At 44.1% G+C, this 23,849-nt stretch overlaps 1 protein-coding gene across 5 annotated transcripts in view; it reads left to right on the top strand.

Annotated features, from left to right (window-relative positions):
- The window catches only part of LOC126418908 (dehydrogenase/reductase SDR family member 11-like), a 290,829-nt gene that overhangs the window by 29,880 nt on the left and 237,100 nt on the right, over positions 1-23,849 (top strand). For all 5 annotated transcript variants that reach the window (XM_050085929.1, XM_050085926.1, XM_050085930.1 and 2 more), the window contains exon 3: positions 21,262-21,391. In XM_050085929.1, coding sequence (XP_049941886.1) covers positions 21,262-21,391 — 130 coding nt within the window. The remainder of the gene's footprint in view (positions 1-21,261; positions 21,392-23,849) is intronic.

The following is a 23,849-nucleotide window of genomic DNA, read 5'->3' as shown; positions in this document are numbered from 1 at the left end:
GTTCACGTAATATGAGGTCAACGTGCTACAATATAAGGAAAGTAGTATCACACCAAAGTTGTCAGCAAATCAATGAGGATTTGCAGAAAATAAATGCGTGGTGTAATGACTGGCAGTTATCTCTCAATATTAGTAAGTGTAACCTACTGCGAAAATCCCATTCTGTACGAGTACAAAATAAATACGAAGTCTTTGGAAGCGGTAACATCCGTCAAGTATCTGGGTGTGACTACTCCAACTGATCGCAAATGGAATGATCAGATTACACAAGTAACGAGCGCCGGCCGGTGTGGCCGAGCGGCTCTAGGAGCTTCAGTCTGGAACCGCGCAACCGCTACGGTCGCAGGTTCGAATCCTGCCTCGGGCATGGATGTGTGTGATGTCCTTAGGTTAGTTAGGTTTAAGTAGTTCTAAGTTCTAGGGGACTGATGACCTCACATGTTAAGTCCCATAGTGCTCAGAGCCATTTGAACTAAGTAACGGGCAAGGCGAACTCTGGGTTGGAGTTTATTGGTAGAATACTGAAGCGATGCAGTCCTTCAACAAAGGAAATTGCTTACAATACATTAGTTCGACCAGTCTTAGAGTATTGTTCGTCTGTATGGGACCATTACCAGTTGGGTCTGATTCAAGAGATTGAGAAGGTCCAAAGAAGAGCGGCAAGATTCGTGACTGGTACATTTAGCCATCGCGAGAGATTACAAATCTCATAGAAAGTTTGAAGTGGGACACACTTGCAGACAGACAACGCGCTAAACGGAAGGGCCTGCTCACTAAATTCCGAAATCCGATCTTCACCAAGGATGTAGAGCATATGTTATTATCACCAACTTTCAAATCGCGCAATGATCACCATTAAAAAATAAGGGAAATAACAGCTCGTACTGAGGCGTTCAGACAGTCGTTTTTCCCTCGCGCAATCCGCGAGTGGAACGGGGGGGGGGGGGGGGGGGAGTGTGGTAAATATGACTTTGGCGCGTATTGTGCCCTACGCCACGCACTGAGTGATGGCTAGCGGAGTATATATTTAGATATGCAGACTATCCAAAGATACATTCCTTCCATACTGCGGCGCTACTCCCAGAAAAATAGGCAGAATCGACGGCAAACGAGATGGAAGACCTGTTTTACGATCTCCTAAGAAGACATATAGATGTTACTCGCTGTTAAGGACACTCTCGGCCTCGAGATCTTTCGGATTTACAACTTCGCTTTTCAGTGCGGAAGCACTTACATCGGTCAGTCCATCCCTACCGTTTCCGAGCACTCTACAGAACACCAACGGCATATTAAAAATAGAGAGCTGGAGAAATCTGCAGTTGCTGAGATCAGCCTCACTAACACACACAACATGTCGTTTGGTGAAACAAAAGTTTTGCACCAGGGTCCTACATATTAGGATTCTATTGTTAAAGTTGCTATACAATTAAGAATGTGCGAGAAGAACTTCAAATGTACAGCGGACGTAATCTTAGCGGTGAATGAAAGCGAACTGTCGATGCACAGAAGAGCCAGAGATATTTGTCAATGTTTACGTTCCTACGGGATCGGTGGTACCACCAGCGCAGACGTTGACACCTGCTGCTGCTCTTCCTCCCTGGTGTTACGATCGCCGGGGATGCGCTGTTGTCTGTTCGTCTGCCACAGCTGTTGACCTCAACCGTGTTTCCGATATCTCGTTACAACCTTCTGTAGTGCAGCAGACGGTCGTTCATTCATAAGATAACGTGCTACCCGTGCCTTTCTGGAAATAGCGTCGACAATTGTCCAGCATCTGCCGTGTTGTCTCCCAGCGCAGTATCTTCTTAAGTTTGGCTAATCGAGTCTTCTCTGCTGACTTAGTTGTTGCCGATCAGTGACAACAACATCGGCATACAGCTCTAGGATATATCCGCGTACAGTACGTTACGGCGTCCCTACTTCACGACAGGTACATTCGGAGATGTGTTTTCTTGTGTCAGCTGTGATGACCAACGTGCATCATTTGCTGTCTCTATTTCAATGGGTTGGTGGATAAGTTCGTAGCGTTTCCCATAAGTTTAATAAACACAACAGATGCACGTAACAGAGACTTTAGTCATCAATAATATACAGGGTGTCCGAAAAGTCTTTCCCTGATTACATAGACTGATAGTTAAGGCTAGAAGTAAGATACAAATATGAAACTGGTGTCTAGTTGTTTACAAACTATCAAAGTTTTTTTCACACATCAGTAAACTTCCACATGAGCACCATTGATAGCACGTAGCACATCTAGGCGATATTCAATTTCCGTCCACATATTAGCCAACATCACTGGAGGGATCGATGCAACGACTGTGGTTATCCGTTGCCGCAGGGTTTCAAGATCTGGTACACGTCTTAGGTAGACCTCGTCCTTGACATAACCCCATAAAAAGAAGTCTAACGGGGTTATGTCAGGAGAACGTGGAGGCCAAACCGTTGGCCTATCACGATCAATTCATCGCCCAGGAAAGGTCATATCGAGATGGGCACGGACGTCCAAACCCCAATGAGGCGGTGCACCGTCTTGCTGAAACAAGACATCGGGGTGATACTGAAGCAGCTGAGGAACAGCATACAGTTGCAACATGTCGAGATACACTGTAGTTGCGATGGTAGCCTCAGCGAAGAAGAATGGCCGATAATTCGATCGTGCAATAGCGCGCACCAAACATTCACCTTTGGAGTGCCTCTGGTGCACACCATGACCTGGCCACGGGGTTGTGAACCTCAAATGCGCACATTATGGCAATTCACTACTCCACTGACAAAAAAGGTCGCTTCGTCGGAAAAGGCAATTCGTCTGAGATAACCACCATCGTCCTCAATACGTGATAGAATTTCGACCGCAAAGTCATATCGAGGTGTACTGTCATTGGGCAACAATGGAAGTGGAAGTTTCCTGATGTGTGAAAAAAACTTTGATAGTTTGTAAACAGTTAGACCCCAGTTTCATATTTGTATCTTACTTCTAGACTGAGTTATCTATTTATGTAATCAGGGAAAGACTTTTCGGACACCCTGTACTCCCTTTCACTATTTACAACAGTTCTGCCAACGCCAGACTAACATTCCGATCCCGTGACTGTAAAAGTCATGTGGTTTTGAGGCGAAAACTCGTCGACCCGTGTTTGAAGCGTATTTTCATCTGGAAAGAAAGTTCCTTGAAGGGTGTTTGATAGGGAAAAGGTGAAAATCTGAGGGCGCAATATCAGGTGATAAAGGTGGGTGTGGAATGACTTCCCAACCCAACTCCTTTATAGTGTTTTTGGTATGTCTCGCAGAATGCCCTCAGGCATTATCGTGAAGTAGCATCAGTTCACACAGTCTTGATAGTCGTTGCAAGGCTACTGCTATGTTTTGTCTCGACCATTCCTTCCTTTTCCTTACGTCAACACAAAGACACCATTCTCGTTATCAGTAACGATACAGGATAGGTATGGTCGGTGATGTTCACGAGCAAACTGATGAGGAACAAGCAGAGATGCACATACGGCCATCCTCTGAGTTTCGTGATATTGGCTTAGAGCATTTGGTACCAAACACCCGATTTTTGAATCTTCCCCATTCAAGCAGATTGTAAGCGTAATGTCATGTCGCTGGCTTGGTTGTGGAGTATTTGTCTGTCGAGTCGAGCGCGGGACACGGTACTGTTATGTTGCGTAGTGTGCAGCTCTGCATGTGAGAGGCATTGTTAGCATGAAAGTTGAAGTGTTGCTACAAAGGCTATTACAGTAAAGGGATAAAAAAAGTAAATAATACGGAGGAAAGTGCGTCAAGAAATAATTTAAAAATGAGCAGTGCCGCCGATAACATTTTGTGTATCCTCTCGTTGCGTGTCGTACCATACAGTGTAAATCTTCTGCGCCGTGTTCGGTCTCCCAGAATGAACTGATGTGAATCAGTAAAACTGATGTGAATCAGTAAAAATACAATAGAAGAAGAATGGATAGCTTTGAGACATGAAATAGTGAAGGCAGCAGAGGATCAAGTAGTTAAAAATACGAGGGCTAATAAAAATCCTTGGGTAATAGAAGAGATATTGAATTTAATTGATGAAAGGAGAAAATACAAAAATGCAATAAATGAGGCAAGCAAAAAGAAATACAAACACCTCAAAAATGAGATCGACAGGAAGTGCAAAATGGCTAAGCAGGGGCGGCTAGAGGAAAAATGTAAGGATGTAGAGGCGTATATCATTAGGGGTAAGACAGATAGTGCCTACCCCAATTAAACAGACCTTTGGAGAAAAGAGAAACACTTGCATGAATATCAAGAGCTCAGATGGAAACCGAATTCTAAGCAAAGAAGGGAAAGCAGAAAGGTGGAAGGAGTATATAGAGGGTCTATGCAAGGGGGATCTTCTTCAGAACAATACTATGGAAATGGAAGAGGATGTAGATGAAGATGAAATGGGAGATATGATACTGCGTGAAAAGTTTGACAGAGCATTGAAAGACCTAAATCGAAACAAGTTCCCGGGAGTAGACAACATTCCATTAGAACTTCTGAAAGCCTTGGGAGAGCCAGCCCTGACAAAACTCTACCATCTGGTGAGCAAGATGTATGAGACAGGCGAAATACCCTCAGACTTCAAGAAGAATATAATAATTCCAATCCCAAAGAAAGCAAGTGTTGACAAAAGTGAAAATTACTGAACTATGTTTAAGAAGCCACGGCTGCAAAAAACTAACACGAATTCAGTACAGACGAATGGAAAAACTGGTAGAAGCCGACCTCGGGGAAGATCAGTTTGGATTCTGTAGAAATGCCGGAACACGTGAGGCAATACCGACCCTACGATTTATCTTAGACAATAGATTAAGGAAAGGTAAACCTACGTCTCGAGCATTTGTAGACTTAGAGACGGCTCTTGTCTGGAATATTCTCTTTCAAATTCTGAAGGTGGCATGGACAAAATACAGGGAGCGAAAGGCTATTTACAATTTGCACAGAAACCAGATGGCATTTATAAGAGTCGAGGGGCATGAAAGAGAAGCAGTGGTTGGGAAGGGAGTGAGACGGGGTTGTAGCCTATCTCCGATTTTATTCAATCTGTGTATTGAGCAAGCAGTAAAGGAAACAAAAGAAAAATTCGGAGTAGGAGAAATAAAAACTTTGAAGTTCGCCGATGACATTGAAATGCTGTCAGAGACAGCAAAGGACCTGGAAGAGCAGCTGAACGGAATGGACAGTGTCTTGAAAGGAGGATATAAGATCAACATCAACAAAAGCAAAACGAGAATAATGGAATGTAGAAGAATTAAATCGGGTGATGCTGAGGGAATCAGATTAGGAACTGAGACGCTTAAAGTAGTAAATGAGTTTTCCTATTTTGGGAGCTAAATAACTGATGAACGTCGGAGTAGAGAGGATATAAAATGTAGACTGCCAATGGCAAGGAAAGCGTTTCTGAAGAAGAGGAATTTGTTAACATCGAGTATAGATTTAAGTGTCAGGAAGCCGTTTCTGAAAGTATTTGTATGGAGTGTAGCCATATGTTGTGTTGTGGTCTTCAGACCATGTATGGAAGTGAAACGTGGACGATGAATAGTTTAGACAAGAAGAGAATATCAGCTTTCGAAATGTGGTTCTACAGAAGAATGCTGAAGATAAGATGGGTAGATCACATAACTAATGAGGAGATATTGAACGGGATTGGGGAGAAAAGAAATTTATGGCACAACTTGACTAGAAGAAGGGATCGCTTGGTAGGGCATATTCTGAGGCATCAAGGGATCACCAATTTAGTATTGGGGATCAGCGTGGAGGGTAAAAATCGTAGAGGGAGACCAAGTGATGAATACACTAAGCAGATTCAGAAGGATGTAGGTTGCAGTAGGTACTGGGAGATGAAGATGCTTGCACAGGATAATGGTTCAAATGTCTCGTAGCACTATGGGAGTTAACATCTGAGTCATTAGTCCCCTGGAACTTAGAACTACTTAAACCTAACCAACCTAAGGACATCACACACACCCATGCCCGAGGCGGGATTCGAACCTGCGACCGTAGCGGTCGCGCAGTTCCAGACTGAAGCGCCTAGAACCGCTCGGCCACACCGACCGGCTGCACTGGGTAGAGTAGCATGGAGAGCTGCATCTAACCAGTCTCTGGACTGAAGACCACAACAATAACAACAACAACAACAACACATATGCGCTACCTAAAATTTTTGCCTATTATTTTTACTGTAATATGATGTCCTCCTTGTTTTATTCCGTAAATCTTTAGACGCTACGTATTAATTAGAAGTTGATACGTTCGGTAATCTGTATAAATAATTTTGTGTTATGATATATTTATTGTTAGTTATTGCCCTTAGGGAACGTGGGAAAACCAATATCGCTGGCAGAAATTAAAGACTTTTGTAGAAGCGCTGTCTCCGGGGCGAGTGTGACATCAACGCAGAGCGCCCTAGAGACTTACTTGGTTGTGGGGCGTCAAAGGGAACATACAAAAGTGGCTTGAACTGTCGGGTCTATAAGAGGGGCAGTTGTTATTAGCGAGGCAGCAAGAACATGGCGAGTGTGGACAGATGTAAGAGGCTCAGTAACGTAGAGATCGTACCCTATAGTTGGTCATTGCGAATCAAGGTGTGCGCGCTATATTACATGGCGCAATGGGAGCATTTAGACGACTGTGAAAACGACAGGCTTAATATCTGCAACTAACTGTAAGGTTGTTTTATTTTCGTTCTCGTCGAAAGCTTTGTGGGGCACTACCCAGTGACATTCCAGTGAATTCTATGTCAGTAATAAGTACTGTACGTAAAAACTATAGGTATCTGATCTTGACACTACACCTGACCTGGTCACTATCCTAGGCCTTTATCATTTACTTAGGGCCCCATTCCTTTCCACTTATTCAACACCCGCATGTCGTTATTTAAATAGTTAGAAGAAACGTAATAAAAGACTATCATTACCGGTTTTATGTAAGTCTGCATGATTTCGTGGCTGTTACGTCGCTTCATATTTCTTCTGTACGATCGGTGTTGCTACCCCTCTTCTTCAGAATCATGTGGTGTGCATTGTAGATTGAGCACTGTCAAAGACCCCTGTCGCGTTCTCGTATAAAGGTGAGTTTTCCCGCGCTTGTGCTGGAGAAGTGGCATTATTGGGTAAAATGCTTGTGGGTAGCATTCGTGGCCTATCGTTCTTGGATAGTAAGAGAGGTGTTCCCGCCCTAATGCCAAAGAAGGAGCTATTGGCTAAATCTTTTGTGGCTATCATTGGCGGGCCAACGTCATTGGCTAGAAAGGGGGCTTTCCCGTACTTATGCTGGAGAAGAGTCATTGGTTAAAACTGCTCCTGCTGATACTTCTAGTTTTGTTTGTTTGCTAGAAGATGGCTGAAAGTAATTGAAATGAAGCCTTAATAAGTTAACACTGTTGCTCAATAATATTTACAGGCAAAGTCATGCTTGTTAATTGAGTGAAAAAAGTAAAGGAACGTAAATTAAAATTATGGGAATTCTGGCAATTTCAGTTCTAGGAAAAGAATAAATTAAGTTCACACATTTCATATCTGTATCTGTTGTGATAATACTGTTGTGTACTGGCATGGTTCGTATTTCGGCATTGTCAATCTGTTGAAAACCAACAGTTGCTCATTTTATCCAGTAAATGTTCACGGTAATTATATTCCCCTCAAAGCACGTAGCTTGCTTGCCATATCGAGGAAACTAGTGAATGTAACTAAACGATAATCTGAGGTTACGAAGCTTATTATCGTAAAAAAGAGCTGTATCTAGTAAATTATTGACTTCTTGACAGCGACTTTAAGTACCTTCTTCAAGTTAACATATATGAGTATTAACGATATGAGACTGCTTTCTTTATCCATTATTATTTCGTAATGTGTTGTCAAAAAAACAGCGAAACCGTTACGTATTCATTGTTGTCCTCATTACTGATGAGATATTGGACAGACAGTGTCAAATTTGGCTCGCGATCGCAATAATTAGTGTCTGTTAATTCAATTATATTTGCTGGGGACTATTTCAATTAGATGGTACCCCTCTTCGTTTCGTATTTAATTTGAGTGATGACACTGTTATAAGTATTGAACAAAATACAAATATGTAGAAAGTCCAGGTGTAGAATAGGTTGTTCATTAGAGCAGCGTATTGTAGGCTTCATCCTACTAAACGGTCGAATTTCTTCGGAGATGAAGGCCTTGTAGAAAATCAAATTTATTAGGTGTACGCGAACACGGTCATAGTATCTCATTAACCGATTAGTAAGGGGACAGGTTACAAGTTATGATGATTACTTGTGGAACAATAAATAGTTTATTCGCTTTTTTTCATCTTTGTCGTTTTCATTTGACTGCCCTCACATTACACATGAATTAAAAGCTTCAGCTGCTTCCCTCTGTTTCCATTAGTTTATGCTGATGTCCTTGGTTTTCTCATTATTCGTTATATTTTTTATTATGTCTCCATGCTCGTCGTGAAATATGTGGAGTCTAGGAATCCTACGTCTTCGGTTCGCTAGACATACAATTCAAACAAATCGCATTAATTAGTTTTATTACAAAAAGTAAATGACAGTACTTAACTTTGACAATTTCACCAATGTGTAGCAAGCAAAGGGCGACATACAAACTAAGCAATCTCTTCAGTATTGTAATTCGCAAGTCTGTGTTACATTGAGTGTACAAGCGAAGTAACGACCGTTGACGCTTCTATCCAAGCCGCTAGTCGTAAAGCGGCTATTCAGCGGGGCGTTGGCAGTCGGTCGCGGCGCTTATGTCTTCTTCACATAGGGGCCTCTGCTGTCGCGTTGTCATCCTGGAGAGGGGTCGGTCAGCGTGTGATTGGCGGCCGTTTTCTCAGAGCCATCTCTGCTCTTTCGTTTCCGACTGCCGTGTAGCACTTGACTTTACGCCGTAATACACTCCTGGAAATTGAAATAAGAACACCGTGAATTCATTGTCCCAGGAAGGGGAAACTTTATTGACACATTCCTGGGGTCAGATACATCACATGATCACACTGACAGAACCACAGGCACATAGACACAGGCAACAGAGCATGCACAATGTCGGCACTAGTACAGTGTATATCCACCTTTCGCAGCAATGCAGGCTGCTATTCTCCCATGGAGACGATCGTAGAGATGCTGGATGTAGTCCTGTGGAACGGCTTGCCACGCCATTTCCACCTGGCGCCTCAGTTGGACCAGCGTTCGTGCTGGACGTGCAGACCGCGTGAGACGACGCTTCATCCAGTCCCAAACATGCTCAATGGGGGACAGATCCGGAGATCTTGCTGGCCAGGGTAGTTGACTTACACCTTCTAGAGCACGTTGGGTGGCACGGGATACATGCGGACGTGCATTGTCCTGTTGGAACAGCAAGTTCCCTTGCCGGTCTAGGAATGGTAGAACGATGGGTTCGATGACGGTTTGGATGTACCGTGCACTATTCAGTGTCCCCTCGACGATCACCAGTGGTGTACGGCCAGTGTAGGAGATCGCTCCCCACACCATGATGCCGGGTGTTGGCCCTGTGTGCCTCGGTCGTATGCAGTCCTGATTGTGGCGCTCACCTGCACGGCGCCAAACACGCATACGACCATCATTGGCACCTAGGCAGAAGCGACTCTCATCGCTGAAGACGACACGTCTCCATTCGTCCCTCCATTCACGCCTGTCGCGACACCACTGGAGACGAGCTGCACGATGTTGGGGCGTGAGCGGAAGACGGCCTAACGGTGTGCGGGACCGTAGCCCAGCTTCATGGAGACGGTTGCGAATGGTCCTCGCCGATACCCCAGGAGCAACAGTGTCCCTAATTTGCTGGGAAGTGGCGGTGCGGTCCCCTACGGCACTGCGTAGGATCCTACGGTCTTGGCGTGCATCCGTGCATCGCTACGGTCCGGTCTCAGGTCGACGGGCACGTGCACCTTCCGCCGACCACTGGCGACAACATCGATGTACTGTGGAGACCTCACGCCCCACGTGTTGAGCAATTCGGCGGTACGTCCACCCGGCCTCCCGCATGCCCACTATACGCCCTCGCTCAAAGTCCGTCAACTGCACATACGGTTCACGTCCACGCTGTCGCGGCATGCTACCAGTGTTAAAGACTGCGATGGAGCTCCGTATGCCACGGCAAACTGGCTGACACTGACGGCGGCGGTGCACAAATGCTGCGCAGCTAGCGCCATTCGACGGCCAACACCGCGGTTCCTGGTGTGTCCGCTGTGCCGTGCGTGTGATCATTGCTTGTACAGCCCTCTCGCAGTGTCCGGAGCAAGTATGGTGGGTCTGACACACCGGTGTCAATGTGTTCTTTTTTCCATTTCCAGGAGTGTATTTTAACCAGTGAGATAGTTAGCTTATCCCCATATGCTATTACTTATTATGAAACATTATGAAACATAATGAAATTTACATAACTACAGATAGCTGCTATAGTCTGTCTTATACTGCCGGTATATTTACTAATTCGTAATTTATTTTCCATTAAAAAAGTTTCTTAATTCTCGTAATTAACTTTCTGACTCGTAGTTCCAAATGCATTAATAAAAATTCTGAAACGGTGTTGCTGTTCAGGCTCTATTTGTGGACACGTGGTTCTTCTACATCCTTAAGGCATTCAAAAGTTATTAATTTCTCAAGTGTAGGTATTTTCAAATGTAGTGTCTCAACTGCTATTTTGGCTACCGAGTGGACTTTTAGATGCAGTTTCTCATTTCTTTCTTTATCTTCCATTTAGTGTCATTGCTATTTTGTAAGTGTATTTGTTTGGATTTTATGTATTTTGAATTTATGGTAGTGAGGCGAATATTGGGCTCCCCGTCATGGCGACACCTCACACGTCGTATGCCCTTCGACGGAGCTGGTTTGCGTCTGTCTTCAAGCATTTTCCTGTTCAGTTACATCAGCAGTTACTACTCAGTGAAGCTCTTCCAATAATCAAACAAACGCGTGACTAAGCACTTTGCCCTTCTTTGTATACATTCAATATTTCCTGTTGGTGCTATTTGGTAGGGATCCCAAACACTAGAGCAATATTCTGCGCTGGGTCGCATGGGTGATTTGTAAGCAATCTCCTTTGTAGACAAACTGCACTTACCTAGTAATCTTGCTTATAGCTTTTTTTTTTTTTTTTTTTTTTTTTTTTACGGGGGTCTGGTCGAACCTGTTAAGCTGCGTGACTTTGTTCAACTTTGTCTACCTTCCGTAGCGTTTAACTGTGGACTCGCAAATGAAAGCAATAACATTAAGACCATTTTGAGCGTGGTTTTAAAGTACACTGAACTCTCTGACTGATGTCAACCGCGTTTTTATTTATCTGAATATTAATTAGGCTATCGTACCTCCTCTGGAGCATTTAGCGACCACAATAATAAGTTGTCATACCCAGACAAAAAGTATGAATTTCTCGTCACCATTACCTGTAATTTGTTATGATAATTAATGTTTCTCACTAAAGCACACTGTGTGGAGTGTGGTGTAATTGCGTGTGTTGTAATTTCAACAAGATTACAATACAACTAGTTACGTATTATTAATGTAACATGAGATTTTATTTAATCACTGCTTTTCCAGGCTAATGAACGTTATTTTGCTAAAAAAAATCTCCACCTGCGAACGTGTAACAATGTTGATTGTCAAGCAGAGTAAATGTCACTAAGTCCATTAACAGAAGTAATCATATATAGCCAACAAACAAGCTAAATGTATGATAAGTAATCTGAACTAAACAAGAGCAATGATTTTTAGTAATTTCAGTGCTGTTGTTTAGAAGACTCTTTGCTAATTACAGATCGAATTTAAGGCTACTGTTATTAGAGGTGCCAACACTTTTCTTTAAGCAAAATGCACAGATTCGTCACACAATACCTCACGTACACAACACTACTGTATTTTCCTGTCAAAATATTACATATAAGGCTTCATACATCAATAGATAAGAATTTATATCACGTAAAATGCTGTTGCATTCATAGAAGTTCTATGTATTCACAGTCTAACTGGATTTATTACCTCAGAGTGGGTCCTCAGCCACCAATACACAATTATCGGAATTATGACCAACAATATTTGTGTCTGTATAGAAAATCAATTTAAAACTGCCGCTGCAATATTTCATTAACATATCGGCTATGATAAGACAATTACTCATCGATTGTGGTTCAGGCTATGTTTTACTCCTAATAAATAATATATGTATTAAATATCTTCGCACCTTCACTATATGCATAAACATTTGAAAATATTTCTCAATGTTACAAGACTTAATATTCACCGTTTAGTAATAAACTGCTGCAGATCAATAGCGCTCTTTTGTAGCTGAGCAGAAAACTTAACATTTATATAGGACGAGAATTACAATTAAATAAAACTCCAAACAAGAAAGATTCATTTCAGTAACACAAACTATTTTCAAATATCGGTTAGCAACATAATACAGTTTTTTACATACCTCTGTGTGACGAGACGTTTATCACATCATATGAGTACAACAGTTCGAACAAGAAGAAGGATTTTTCTACAAAATCATAGATAACAAAACACTGACATTTTCATTATCTTTTTACATGGGTATTGCCTGAGATATAATTTTTTACAAAGTATTATATTATGTCGTTGACAATTATTTACTATCTTATTCACGATGAAGTCCTTATTAGTATTAAAAGAATATGGTCAAAGATCAGTCACATTCCACTTACAATGCTGTCATGAATATTACTTTGAATAAAATATAGGCGTGGATACTACAAATGATGGCATTCACCACAGAATACGCAGCCAATATTAACTCACCTTGAGAGTGTTCTTACTGAAAATCAGTGATTCTATTTGCTAATACCGGTCGCCACGTCCTGAAGGGACGAATTTTGAAAGTAACAGTGTTCAATCAAATTAGAACAGATGATGATACTGCGGGGTGCCTGGATTAAGAAGTGTTTTGTGGACACTTTCGTTCTAAAGATCTGCGTGTGGCTTGATTACGCACTCAACCCTTCCCTCCCGTCCCCCTTTCTAACTATCATGATAACTGAAGCGCAAGGATAAATACAAATACAAACAATGAAGTGACCCTGTAAATGATAGTTACAAAGACTTGCATACAAGCAATAATTAAATTAAATTATGAAGTAATTAGTTTCCTTAGTATAATAATGTGTGACGAGGGCCACCCGTCTGATAGACCCCTCGCCTGGTGCAAGTCTTTCGATTTGACACCACTTCGGCGACTTGCGCGTCGATGGGGATGAAATGATGATGATTAGGACAACACAAGACGCAGCCCCTGAGCGGAGAAAATCTACGACCCAGCCGGGAATCGAACCCAGGCCCTGAGGATTGACAGTCGGTCGCGGTGACAACTTTTTTTTTTTTAAATCTCGTTTTGTTCGTTTTCGTTCGTTGTATCTGCTCTGGGCGGACGTCGAAAGACACCCGTTTCAGTTCGTTGTTGACCCATTATCTCCGTTTTTTTTATTATAGAGGGCAGCTAGCCCTCTGACTGAACACGCTGAGCTACCGTGCCGGCAACAGAGGATTCTCAAAAAATGGTTCAAATGGTTCTAAGCACTATGGGACTTAAAATCTGAGGTCATCAGTCCCCTAGACTTAGAACTGCTTAAACCTAACTAACCTAAGGACATCATACACATCCAGGCCCAAGGCAGGATTCAAACCTGCGACCGTGGCAGCAGCGTGGTTCCGGACTGAAGGGCTTAAACGGCTCGGGCACAGCGGCCGGCAGAGGATTCTCAACAACAAACTTTATTTTACCAGGCATCGAAACAACCAACTCCGGTAATAGCACAGAGATACAATGATAATACAACTTAATAATCGTTCAAATAATAAAGTAAAAAAATTTCAGAAAAATCAACAAGCGTAACGTTTAAGAACATATATTTCAATTTAAGACAAATGGAAGTAATTTCCTTCCGTAAAAGGTTTTTTTTTAACTTGGAACTTAGGCTTTTTCTTGTGGCAAAACTGAGTTGCAAAATATAGTGTTTATTAAATAAAAGAAAAAAGGTTTTAAGAAAGGACGTTACAGATGTTCTACTTGTTTGGTGCAAATACTTTAGACAAAATTATTTGAAAGAGAACTAAGAAGCCTGGCGGCTCCGAAAGGGTTTGAAATGTTTTGAATAATTTAAAACTTCAAAAACATTTTATAAAAGCTACAATTTTAAATCAGATTAAAATTTCTTAAAAGTAGAATACGTGTATCAGTTACTGCTCACACTTTGCAATGTTTCGCTGTCATAGACCTACATAGTTGTACAGGCAACGCGTGAGGCGCAATCGAGCAGGCTTAGAAAACGCCCCACCGGCTCTGCTAATATACTCCGTCCGCAAAGAAAAACCCGACACGAATATCTTCTGTCCAGGTGATTGAGTCAGTACACTTGCTAGCTCAATATAAAGTGTCTCCAGGAGGAGAGACAGAAGAACGCCAACAGGAAATCTTCCTTCCGAACGGCACAGCGCTCACACTTTCCTAGTCGTACCATCCGCGACCCCTACCACTGTCGAAAGTTTCCAATCGAAGGCGGCCCCGTGAACATGCACCAGTCGTAAGATTCAAGGAGCAGTGGAAAGTTCCCCTAAACTGACGACAGGAGGAAGGTGATTGTGATCTGGCAGTCGATTTCTTACCTCTATGGTGGTCCAGGAAAGTAGTCCGGCCCACCACTACAAATCAAGACCAAAAGTTCATCGAACTGCCTGTATCAGAGGGTCGCACACAGCGGATCGTCCAGTGCCAGCTTCCGTAAGATCGAGATACATTACTTGCTGGCGGAATCGGCCAAGTTAGGCTGAAACGCCAGACTATCACAAAGCGACTAGATCGGCATCGGGGCCGTCGCCTTCCCAGTCGCTTCACAGTGTGTACTACAGACTGGAATGCAACTCTGGGCCCAAGCGCAGAGGGATGGGCTGGCCGCTACTGTCCGCGAACACTAGAGAATTCGCAGAAATGCCGCTCGAGAGTCAGCCCGCCTCTGCCTTCAATGGACCCCGCCGGTATCCTGGCTCTGCTGTAGACCACCCAAAAGAAGGCTATCAGTGCCATAAAGAAAACATGCAGAGTCCCACACCAAGGACGATTAGAGTTATTAGTACACATTGCATTACCTGGAATGAACTTATTCGGCCTTCTCCCGTAGAGACATGATAAAAATGACAATGAAGGTGGCAGAAATGAGAGGGGACATGCTAGAAAAAGCATGCAAAAAGCATGCAAAAAGCATGTCACCTCCCATCATCATAATCCCACAAACGTAATTATAGCTTTTTTGTATCAGATGAAACTAGTAAAACCTTAAACGACTTCCTCTTCAACTTTACGAACCTTGCAAAGGCAAAATGAAGTTAGTGAAATCTGGTTTCGCAGGATAGAACGAATCAGGTTATGGTTGTGGAGGGAGCCGTAATCAGATACTGTTAGTTGCGCAAAATACGCAGACTTTTATTTGCCTAAGAACCACTTAATTACACATTGCCTTAGAAGGATCAAATTAAAACAATACCGCTGAAGGCCTAGTTAAGAAAACTTGCAATACCTCCTCGGCTGAAGTTCCAAAACCACACCAAAAACAAGAACGACTGAAGGCCTTAACACAAGTTATAAAAATTACTTTAAAGAAAACACGCAGCTGACGGCCGTACTTAAAAAAATATTTCACGTAAATACTTGGCTGAAGGCCACACACAAGACATTTGACAACTCAGGGCTTAGGGCCTGTGTACCAAAAACTTAAGATAGAGCAAATTTTTAAAAGAATTAGTTTTAAACAAATCAATTTTTAAAATTCTGATTTAAGATGGCTGAAGGCCTTATCTTAAAAATATTTCACGTAAAAGCTCTGCTGAAGGCCACACTCTGGACGTTGAACAACTCAGGGCTTAGGGCCTGAATAACAAGAATTTCAGATAGACAAAATTTCAAAATTTAGTTTTTGAATAAATCAATCTTCAAATTTTAATGTCTTATTTTAAAATTAAAACAAACTAAATTAATAGAAGGCTGAAGGCCTCACACAGTACATCAGACTAAAATAAAAATCACACTCTAAAACCAACAGAACAGAGGTGATCACAAGTGTTCCAAGGGTCGGTCTTAGGAGGTAGCTCTATCGTAGGGTGAGGTGAGACAGGCAGCCAAGAGTAAGGTTAAATAATCAGATGGCAACCCTACCCAGGGACGGCTGAAGGACCGACCAACAACCTAATCAATTCCCTTCTGGCCAACCAATGGTATGACAACGGAAAATATCAGCTGAGACCGAAGCACTACGTCTTCAGAATTGGCGTCTAAAAGCAGCCAAGGCACAATAATCACTCTTAAGAAAAAAAAAAAATGAACAGACAACTAGAAGGCTGTCGAACTACACGCCTTGCCGGACAGCATCAACCACGGCGAGGGGGCACACACTGCTGGAAAACTAGGCTAACGACCAGGGCAGGTAACTGGGGTGTTAATGACCATAAGGCAGAAAATACCGCTGGTGCACTTCACTGATAAGTCACAACCAATTTAACAGTTAAAGACCATACAGGAAGATGGCGGCAAAATTTCACCGACTCCAACACACGATACATTGCTGCTAGCCAGAACGGCCCAGGAAGCAACAACCAGCAATGAATGAAGAGATGTCACAGCAGTTGAGGTTTCATAACAGGTTAACTGATTACTCAACTTCAGTGTCCAGGTTTGGTGGACAACGGACTTTGTACCTCTCGCAGCTACAGCCTCACAATCTAACTGCGTGTGCACGCCACCAGCGGTCCCGGCCTGACCTCGCGCCGCAGAGACTTCCTCGCTGCTGTGTCCCAACCAACCGACTCAATGCAGCACGCAGACAGCATTAAATTAGCTACTCAGTCATACCACACAAGCTACACACGGTTCCGCGAAACACTTCCACAAACAATTTGAACAATACTAAAACCAGTCACTGTGGAACAACTAGGAGGAATCACAAGTCGACACACACAGGGAACCCGGCAGCGGCCGGCGACCAAATACACGTCGTCCGATGATACAACCGACCGAATGACCAACCAAGATCGTCCCCACTGAAAGTATGTGTGCCAGCAACGGTCGGGCTAGACCTGGCTGTCCGGACCTCACTGCTGCTCCGTTCCCACTGAACTCCTGACACACGGCGACCCAGAAATACTAGCGGTCGCTCCAAAGATAGTACGACAGTGCTCTTATCGATAAGCAGTGCTGCTGCCACTCAAGGGCAGGCAAGTCAGCAACTTAGTGACGCCAGTAAATCGAATAGGAAACGAGAAGGGAGTACCGACAAAACAAGATGTTAAGCAATAATGGCACGAACACGAGCCGCGCACTGCTCATTAAGTGTCATTAGACTGAATTACTTTAATCTGAATCGAAAAAATAAAAGCGACATTTAATCAGGAACTGTAACAAAGCAACCTTTCAAAACTGAGTGGCGACACTTCTCTATTTTAAGAATCCACACAATACTGCGTTTACTGTCGTTTCTGTCTCACACAGTAAATATTAATTTTAAGATAGATTTTGAACAATATACTAGTTTGTGCTTGAGATGAGATGTTAACAGTTTTATAATTAACTGTCAATACATTTAAGGAAAACCATTTCTCAACACAATTTCATTTAAATTGAGTCTGGCTTTCCTGTACGCGAATAATGAAATAAATTGTCTGTGGCTTGTCTTGTCAGAAGCAGTGAAGTTTAGAATACATTGCAAAAAGTACCTCTGCAGAATCTTCACGTCTCTTATTAACTGGATAGACCAAAGGCGACACAATGTCTACGTTCGATACGCATTCTCGAAGTAATATAGTGTAATTCTTGCAATACTATATTTTAGGCTGGGAAAGTCTTGCATCCACTGCTACAATTTGCAAGAGACAACAGACAGTCTAATTATCGACTTCTTCCATAATTTGTGCCATTGTTAGCACAAATATTTAATGCCATGCAGAGCGCACCAGTAACGAGACCTCACTCTAACACTGCTGGCTCGCTACTCATCACAGTTCAGTCTGTCTGCAGTGCACCTCATTACACGTAAAAGGTTTTCGGAAAACGGAAAATGACAAGGCCTACCTGCCAACCCTATCTCGCCCCTATCCACTGCGCCTGCCTGCTGCACGTTTTCTTTCGTAGAAATGGCGTTCACGAAACGGAACGACAAGGGGAAAATCTTGGCTGCATTCAGCTCTAATGGCTTCCTCATTTCTTTGAGAGAATTTATTTGCTTTTCGTAATGATAAAATACAACAAAGAGCTCAGACTTTACATATTGCTTTGTTTTTGTATTTCTGATCGTACAACAATCAAATAAATTTGCATTTCATAATCCACCTATACTTTTACAATGGTTTGTTCACTCCCCTCGCTATAAAATAACCATTACATAATAATTAATCAGTTAAGTCAGATTTCACAATAAAATATGTAAAAGCAACGCTGTTCCGTTACAACCTGCTTCACCTTCGACTCCGCCTAAACCGTAGTTCCATTTTCTGTCTTTTGTATAACCAGAAAGTTTGCATCCGTATGCACAGGGTGACAGCTAGTCAAGGAATATTTTAGGGAACTGATTTTAAAAAGTTATTGCAAAGGCTCAGTCAAATCTTTACAAGTTTTCTCCTGAAGTAACTTAGGCTGCGCCTGAGTTACCAAAGGTGCTTGTCTTTCAGAACCGAGGGAGTTCTGTCCGGTTAAAGCTACTCACACGATACGGCTGCAGACTTCTGCTGAAATTTCTCGCGAGTTCACGCCGTCGGTTTTGTCCAATAGCATGGGTGCGAGGCAGATCACACGTGTGGATTCTGGATGGTTCTGCAGAGCAGAACACAGTTGCTCCGGTCTTTTGAGATCGAGACCTCCAGTAGAACAGACGACTTTCACGGGAGGCAGAGCCTCTGGTTCTGCGCCTCGTGTCGGCCGGTGTGGCCGAGCGGTTCTAGGCGCTTCAGTCTGGAACCGTGCGACCGCTACGGTCGCAGGTTCGAATCCCGCCTCGGGCATGGATGTGTGTGTTGTCCTTAGGTTAATTAGGTTTAAGTAGTTCTAAGTTCTAGGGGACTGATGGCCTCAGATGTTTAGTCCCATAGTGCTCAGAGCCATTTGAACCATTTTTTTCTGCGTCCCGTACCGGCCACTAACAGGCCTAAATATGAACCGCGGCCCCTCCCATTCTCCATCTGCTTTACTTATTCGACTTCCTAGACTGGTAAATTCTTCCTTGGACGCGCCCCTTGCATCCGGTACACGGAAATACACGCTCTTTATTTGACTTAATTTCCTGTTCTGTCATTTAACGGCAGTTCTGGAACCCCACTCACATGTACTGACCGCTCGACTTCCTGTACATTGTCGTCCCTAAGCCTGATGCAGCAGCCTCCATCCCTTTCCCCGCACCTGGTCATTTTCGTGAGAAGTAGGATGTAACAACCTCCTTCTTCTTCTACGCGCACATGTTCTCCTATCAGGCGAATCCAGGCGGTCATGTGCCTTGGTCTGAAACAGCTACTAACTTTCTGCAGCTGCCGAAAATGAATTACAGCTCGATATTTCATCAATGTATTTCATCATGTATTAAATCCTCCAGCGGGATGATACGCTACTATGGCGCTGGGATTTTAGTTCAAATGACTCTGAGCACTATGGGACTTAACTTCTGAGGCCATCGGTTCCCTAGAACTTAGAACTACTTAAACCAAACTAACCTAAGGACATCACACACGCCCATGCCCGAGGCAGGATTCGAACCTGCGACCGTAGCGGTCGCGCGGTTCCAGACTGTAGCGCCTAGAGCCGCTACAGTGTGTGCCAGCACTACAGACATGCACCGGAAGCCAAACGAAAACTCAATTACGTATATTTACTTTTTGTGGTGGTAAATCAAATTTTCTGTCCACCCGCCATGTACACTACTGGCCATTAAAATTGCTACACCAAGAAGAAATGCAGATGATAAACGGGTATTCATTGGACAAATATATTATACTACCACTGAGATGTCAGTACATTTTCATGTAATTTGGGTGCATAGATCCTGAGAAATCAGTACCCAGAACAACCACCTCTGGACGTAATAACGGCCTTGATACGCCTGGGCATTGAGTCAAACAGAGCTTGGATGGGTGCTCGGCCAGCATTGACCAGACATTTTCAATTGGTGAGAGATCTGGAGAATGTGCTGGCCAGGGCAGCAATCGAACATTTTCTGTATCCAGAAAGGCCCGTACAGGACCTGCTGAAATGTAGGGTTTCGCAGGTATCGAATGAAGGGTAGAGCCACGGGTCGTAACACATCTGAAATGTAACGTCCACTGTTCAAATTGCCGTCAATGTGAACAAGAGTTGACCGAGACGTGTAACCAGTGGCACCCGATACCATCACGCCGGGTGATACGCCAGTATGGCGATGATGAATACACGCTTCCAATGTGCGTTCACCGCGATGTCGCCAAACACTGATGCGACCGTTATGATGCTGTAAACAGAACCTGGATTCATCCGAAAAAAAATGACGTTTTCCCACTCGTGCACCCAGGTTCGTCGTTGAGTACACCATCGCAGGCGCTCCTGTCTGTGATGTAGTGTCAAGGGTAACCGCAGCCACGGTCTCCGAGCTGATAGTCCATGCTGCTGCAAACGTCGTCGAACTGTTCTTGTAGGTGGTTGTTGTCTTGCAAACGTCCCCAACTGTTGACTCAGGGATCGAGACGTGGCTGCACGATCCATTACAGCCATGCGGATAAGATGCCAGTCATCTCGACTGCTAGTGATACGAGGCCGTTGGGATCCAGCACGGGTTCCGTATTACCCTCCTGAACCCACCGATTCCCTGTTCTGCCAACAGTCATTGGATCTCGACCAACGCGAGAAGCATGTCGCGATACGATAAACCGCAATCGCGATAGGCTACAATCCGACCTTTATCAAAGTCGGAAACTTGATGGTACGCATTTCTCCTCGTTACACGGGGCATCACAACAGCGTTTCACCAGGCAACGTCGGTCAACTGCTGTTTGTGTATGAGAAATCGGTTGGAAACTTTCCTCAAGTCAGCACGTTGTAGGTGTCGCCACCGGCGCCAACCATGTGTGAATGCTCTGAAAAGCTAATTATTTGCATATCACAGCATCTTCTTGCTGTCGGCTAAATTTCGCGTCTGTAGCACGTCATCTTCGTGGTGGAGCAATTTTAGTGGCCAGTAGTGTACGTTGTTAATGTAAGGCCACTCTGATGTTCGCAGCTGCATCGACGGACTCATGGAGGCGCATGCTGGACGTGAACGTGCTGGGTCTGAGCATCTGCACCAGGGAGGCCATCCAGGACATGATCAGAAGGGGCGTCGACGACGGGTTCGTCATCCACATCAACGGGTAAGTTGCTGTGGGGTCGCAGCATCCCATTGTCCTGCGGTTCGACAGATGATAGCGTGGTGCGTGACATCGCCAGTGCAGATCACCCTGCAAATAAGGCGTTCTCTGAACCACTAATCATATTAAGGGTGCTGCTAAATTGGGTTGATCTTACACCTACGTTTCCAAGTGGACCAACAGTTCATTATGGACGAGGGTATTCGGGAAATAAGGTTCGATTTCTAACAAATGTTTCAAACTTAACTTCTGAGGTCATCAGTCGCCTAGAACTTAAAACTAATTAAACCTAACTAACCTAAGGACATCACACACATCCATGCCCGAGGCAGGGTTCGAACCTGCGACCGTAGCGGTCGCTCGGCTCCAGACTCTAGCGCCAAGAACCGCACGGCCACTCTGGCCGGCGATTTCTAACAAACGTAAACCATCACTAATGAAGGTTTCTCTGGCTTCCAACAGTGTCAAATGGTTTAAAATCCACCTTAATTAGTACATAACACCGTGAAACTATGTACTCATGTATTACATGGGGGGAGGAAACGTGGCGCAGCATCAGAAGCCTGCGGAAGCTGCGTGTTAAGGAGGCTAATTTATTAAGTTCTCTAGCCTTTCTATTACGCTGCTGTGAAGAGAAGACTATTCCACGTTTTGCCTACGTGAGCCGCCATATTAACACAGCTGCTGCCAAGAGAATATTTCGCCGTGCCAGTTTCGCCCTGATGCGAGAGAGGATACGTCATACTAGAAAGCAGCTGGATACAGACGAACGCGAGCTAATGGCTGTCCACTTGCGATCGTCGGAGTCACTCTCGGCTTTGGATTGGGAATGAATTGATGCAGTCACAGTAGCACAATAAATGACACCATAGAAGACAACTTCGGATAGATGGCTGCAAAATTTCACCGACTCCAACACACCATTTATTGCTGCTAGCCAGAACGGCCCAGGAAGCAACAACCAGCAATGAATGAAGAGACGTCACAGCAGTTGAGGTTTCATAAAAGGTTAAATGATTACTCAACTTCAGTGTCCAGGTTTGGTGGACAACGTACTTTGTAGCTTTCGCAGCTACCGCCTCACAATCTAGCTGCGCGTGCACGTCACCAGCGGTCCCGGCCTAACCTCGCACCGCAGAAAGGGAAATTCGGCCGGCTTTCACAGCAACAGCATGGAGCAGAGCGGGAAACAACATAACGGGCCGTTATCAACATGATGACAAGAAACATCGACGCGTGTGTCATGTCGGCTCTCAAGAAGGGACTTCATTATACACCACCGCCGCAGAGTATCCCTTTTGCTGACATAATAAGTGGTGTGGAACAAGCGGTTCACAAGATACCCAGTGAAACTGCAGAAGAAATTCGCCGAGAAACGAGCCTCATTCTCTCTAAACCTAAGCTGCCGACTTCGAACATGACACGAGCTGAGCGTAATGGTCTTCGTCAACTACGCAACGATCCACACCTCGTAGCCCTGCCAGCTGACAAGGGAAATGCAGGCATCTTTATGGAATGGGTCGACTATAACGCGAAGATTCGGTTGGTGCTGGAGGAGGAAACATATCTAAAACTGTCAAAGGACCCAACTTCAAGAATAATGAGGAAGACGTCGGACCTTCTCAAGAGGCCTTCGCTGGAAGAGAATGTCATCAAAAATCTCCCCCCTCTGGCACCTCGACCACCTACATTGTATGGCCTTCCAAATGTTCACAAGAAGAACACTCCTCTACGCCCCATCGTGAGCACCAATGCGTCGCTGACTTACAGACCCGCGAAACATCTGGCCAACCTCCTTACCCCGCACGTTTGTCACTGTGCCCTCCACATCAGCCGACTTCATCAGTCGAATTAAATGCCTGGGTCTCGGAGAAGGGGATATTATGGTCAGCTTTCATGTAGTGTCATTGTTCAAGCGCGTTCCCATTAAAGACTCTTTCGATCTGCTCTCCCAGTCATTTCAAATGGTTCAAATGGCTCTAAGCCCTATGGGACTTCACATCTGAGGTCATCAGTCCCCCAGACTTTGATATACTTAAACCTAACTAACCTAAGGATATCACACAAACCCATGGCCGAGGCAGGATTCGAACTCGCGACCGTAGCAGCCGCGAGCTTCCGGACTGAAGCGCCTAGAACCGCTCGACCACAGCGGCCGGCCCCAGTTATTTGACCACAGCGTTGCGGATTTATTCAAGCATACTCTGACGTCATCGTATTTCTTGTATGATGGAGAATATTTCAACCAGACGGACGGCGTTGCGAGGGGAAGCCCATTAGACCCAGTTGTGGCCAAACTGTTCATGGAGTACTTTGAAAACATCGCCATGGATACGGCTCCTGAGAAGCCTAGTTGCTTTTATCGTTACGTCGACGACACGTTCGTTGTCTGATGGACGTGAAAAGCTGGGAGAATTCTTGGACCACATTAACAACATCCATGAAAACAATAAGTTGACGA

The sequence above is a fragment of the Schistocerca serialis genome, chromosome 9 (genome assembly GCF_023864345.2).
Source record: "Schistocerca serialis cubense isolate TAMUIC-IGC-003099 chromosome 9, iqSchSeri2.2, whole genome shotgun sequence".
Lineage (NCBI taxonomy): Eukaryota > Metazoa > Arthropoda > Insecta > Orthoptera > Acrididae > Schistocerca > Schistocerca serialis.
The sequence above is the reverse complement of the archived record's forward strand: the minus strand, read 5'-3'. Positions and strand labels throughout refer to the sequence as shown.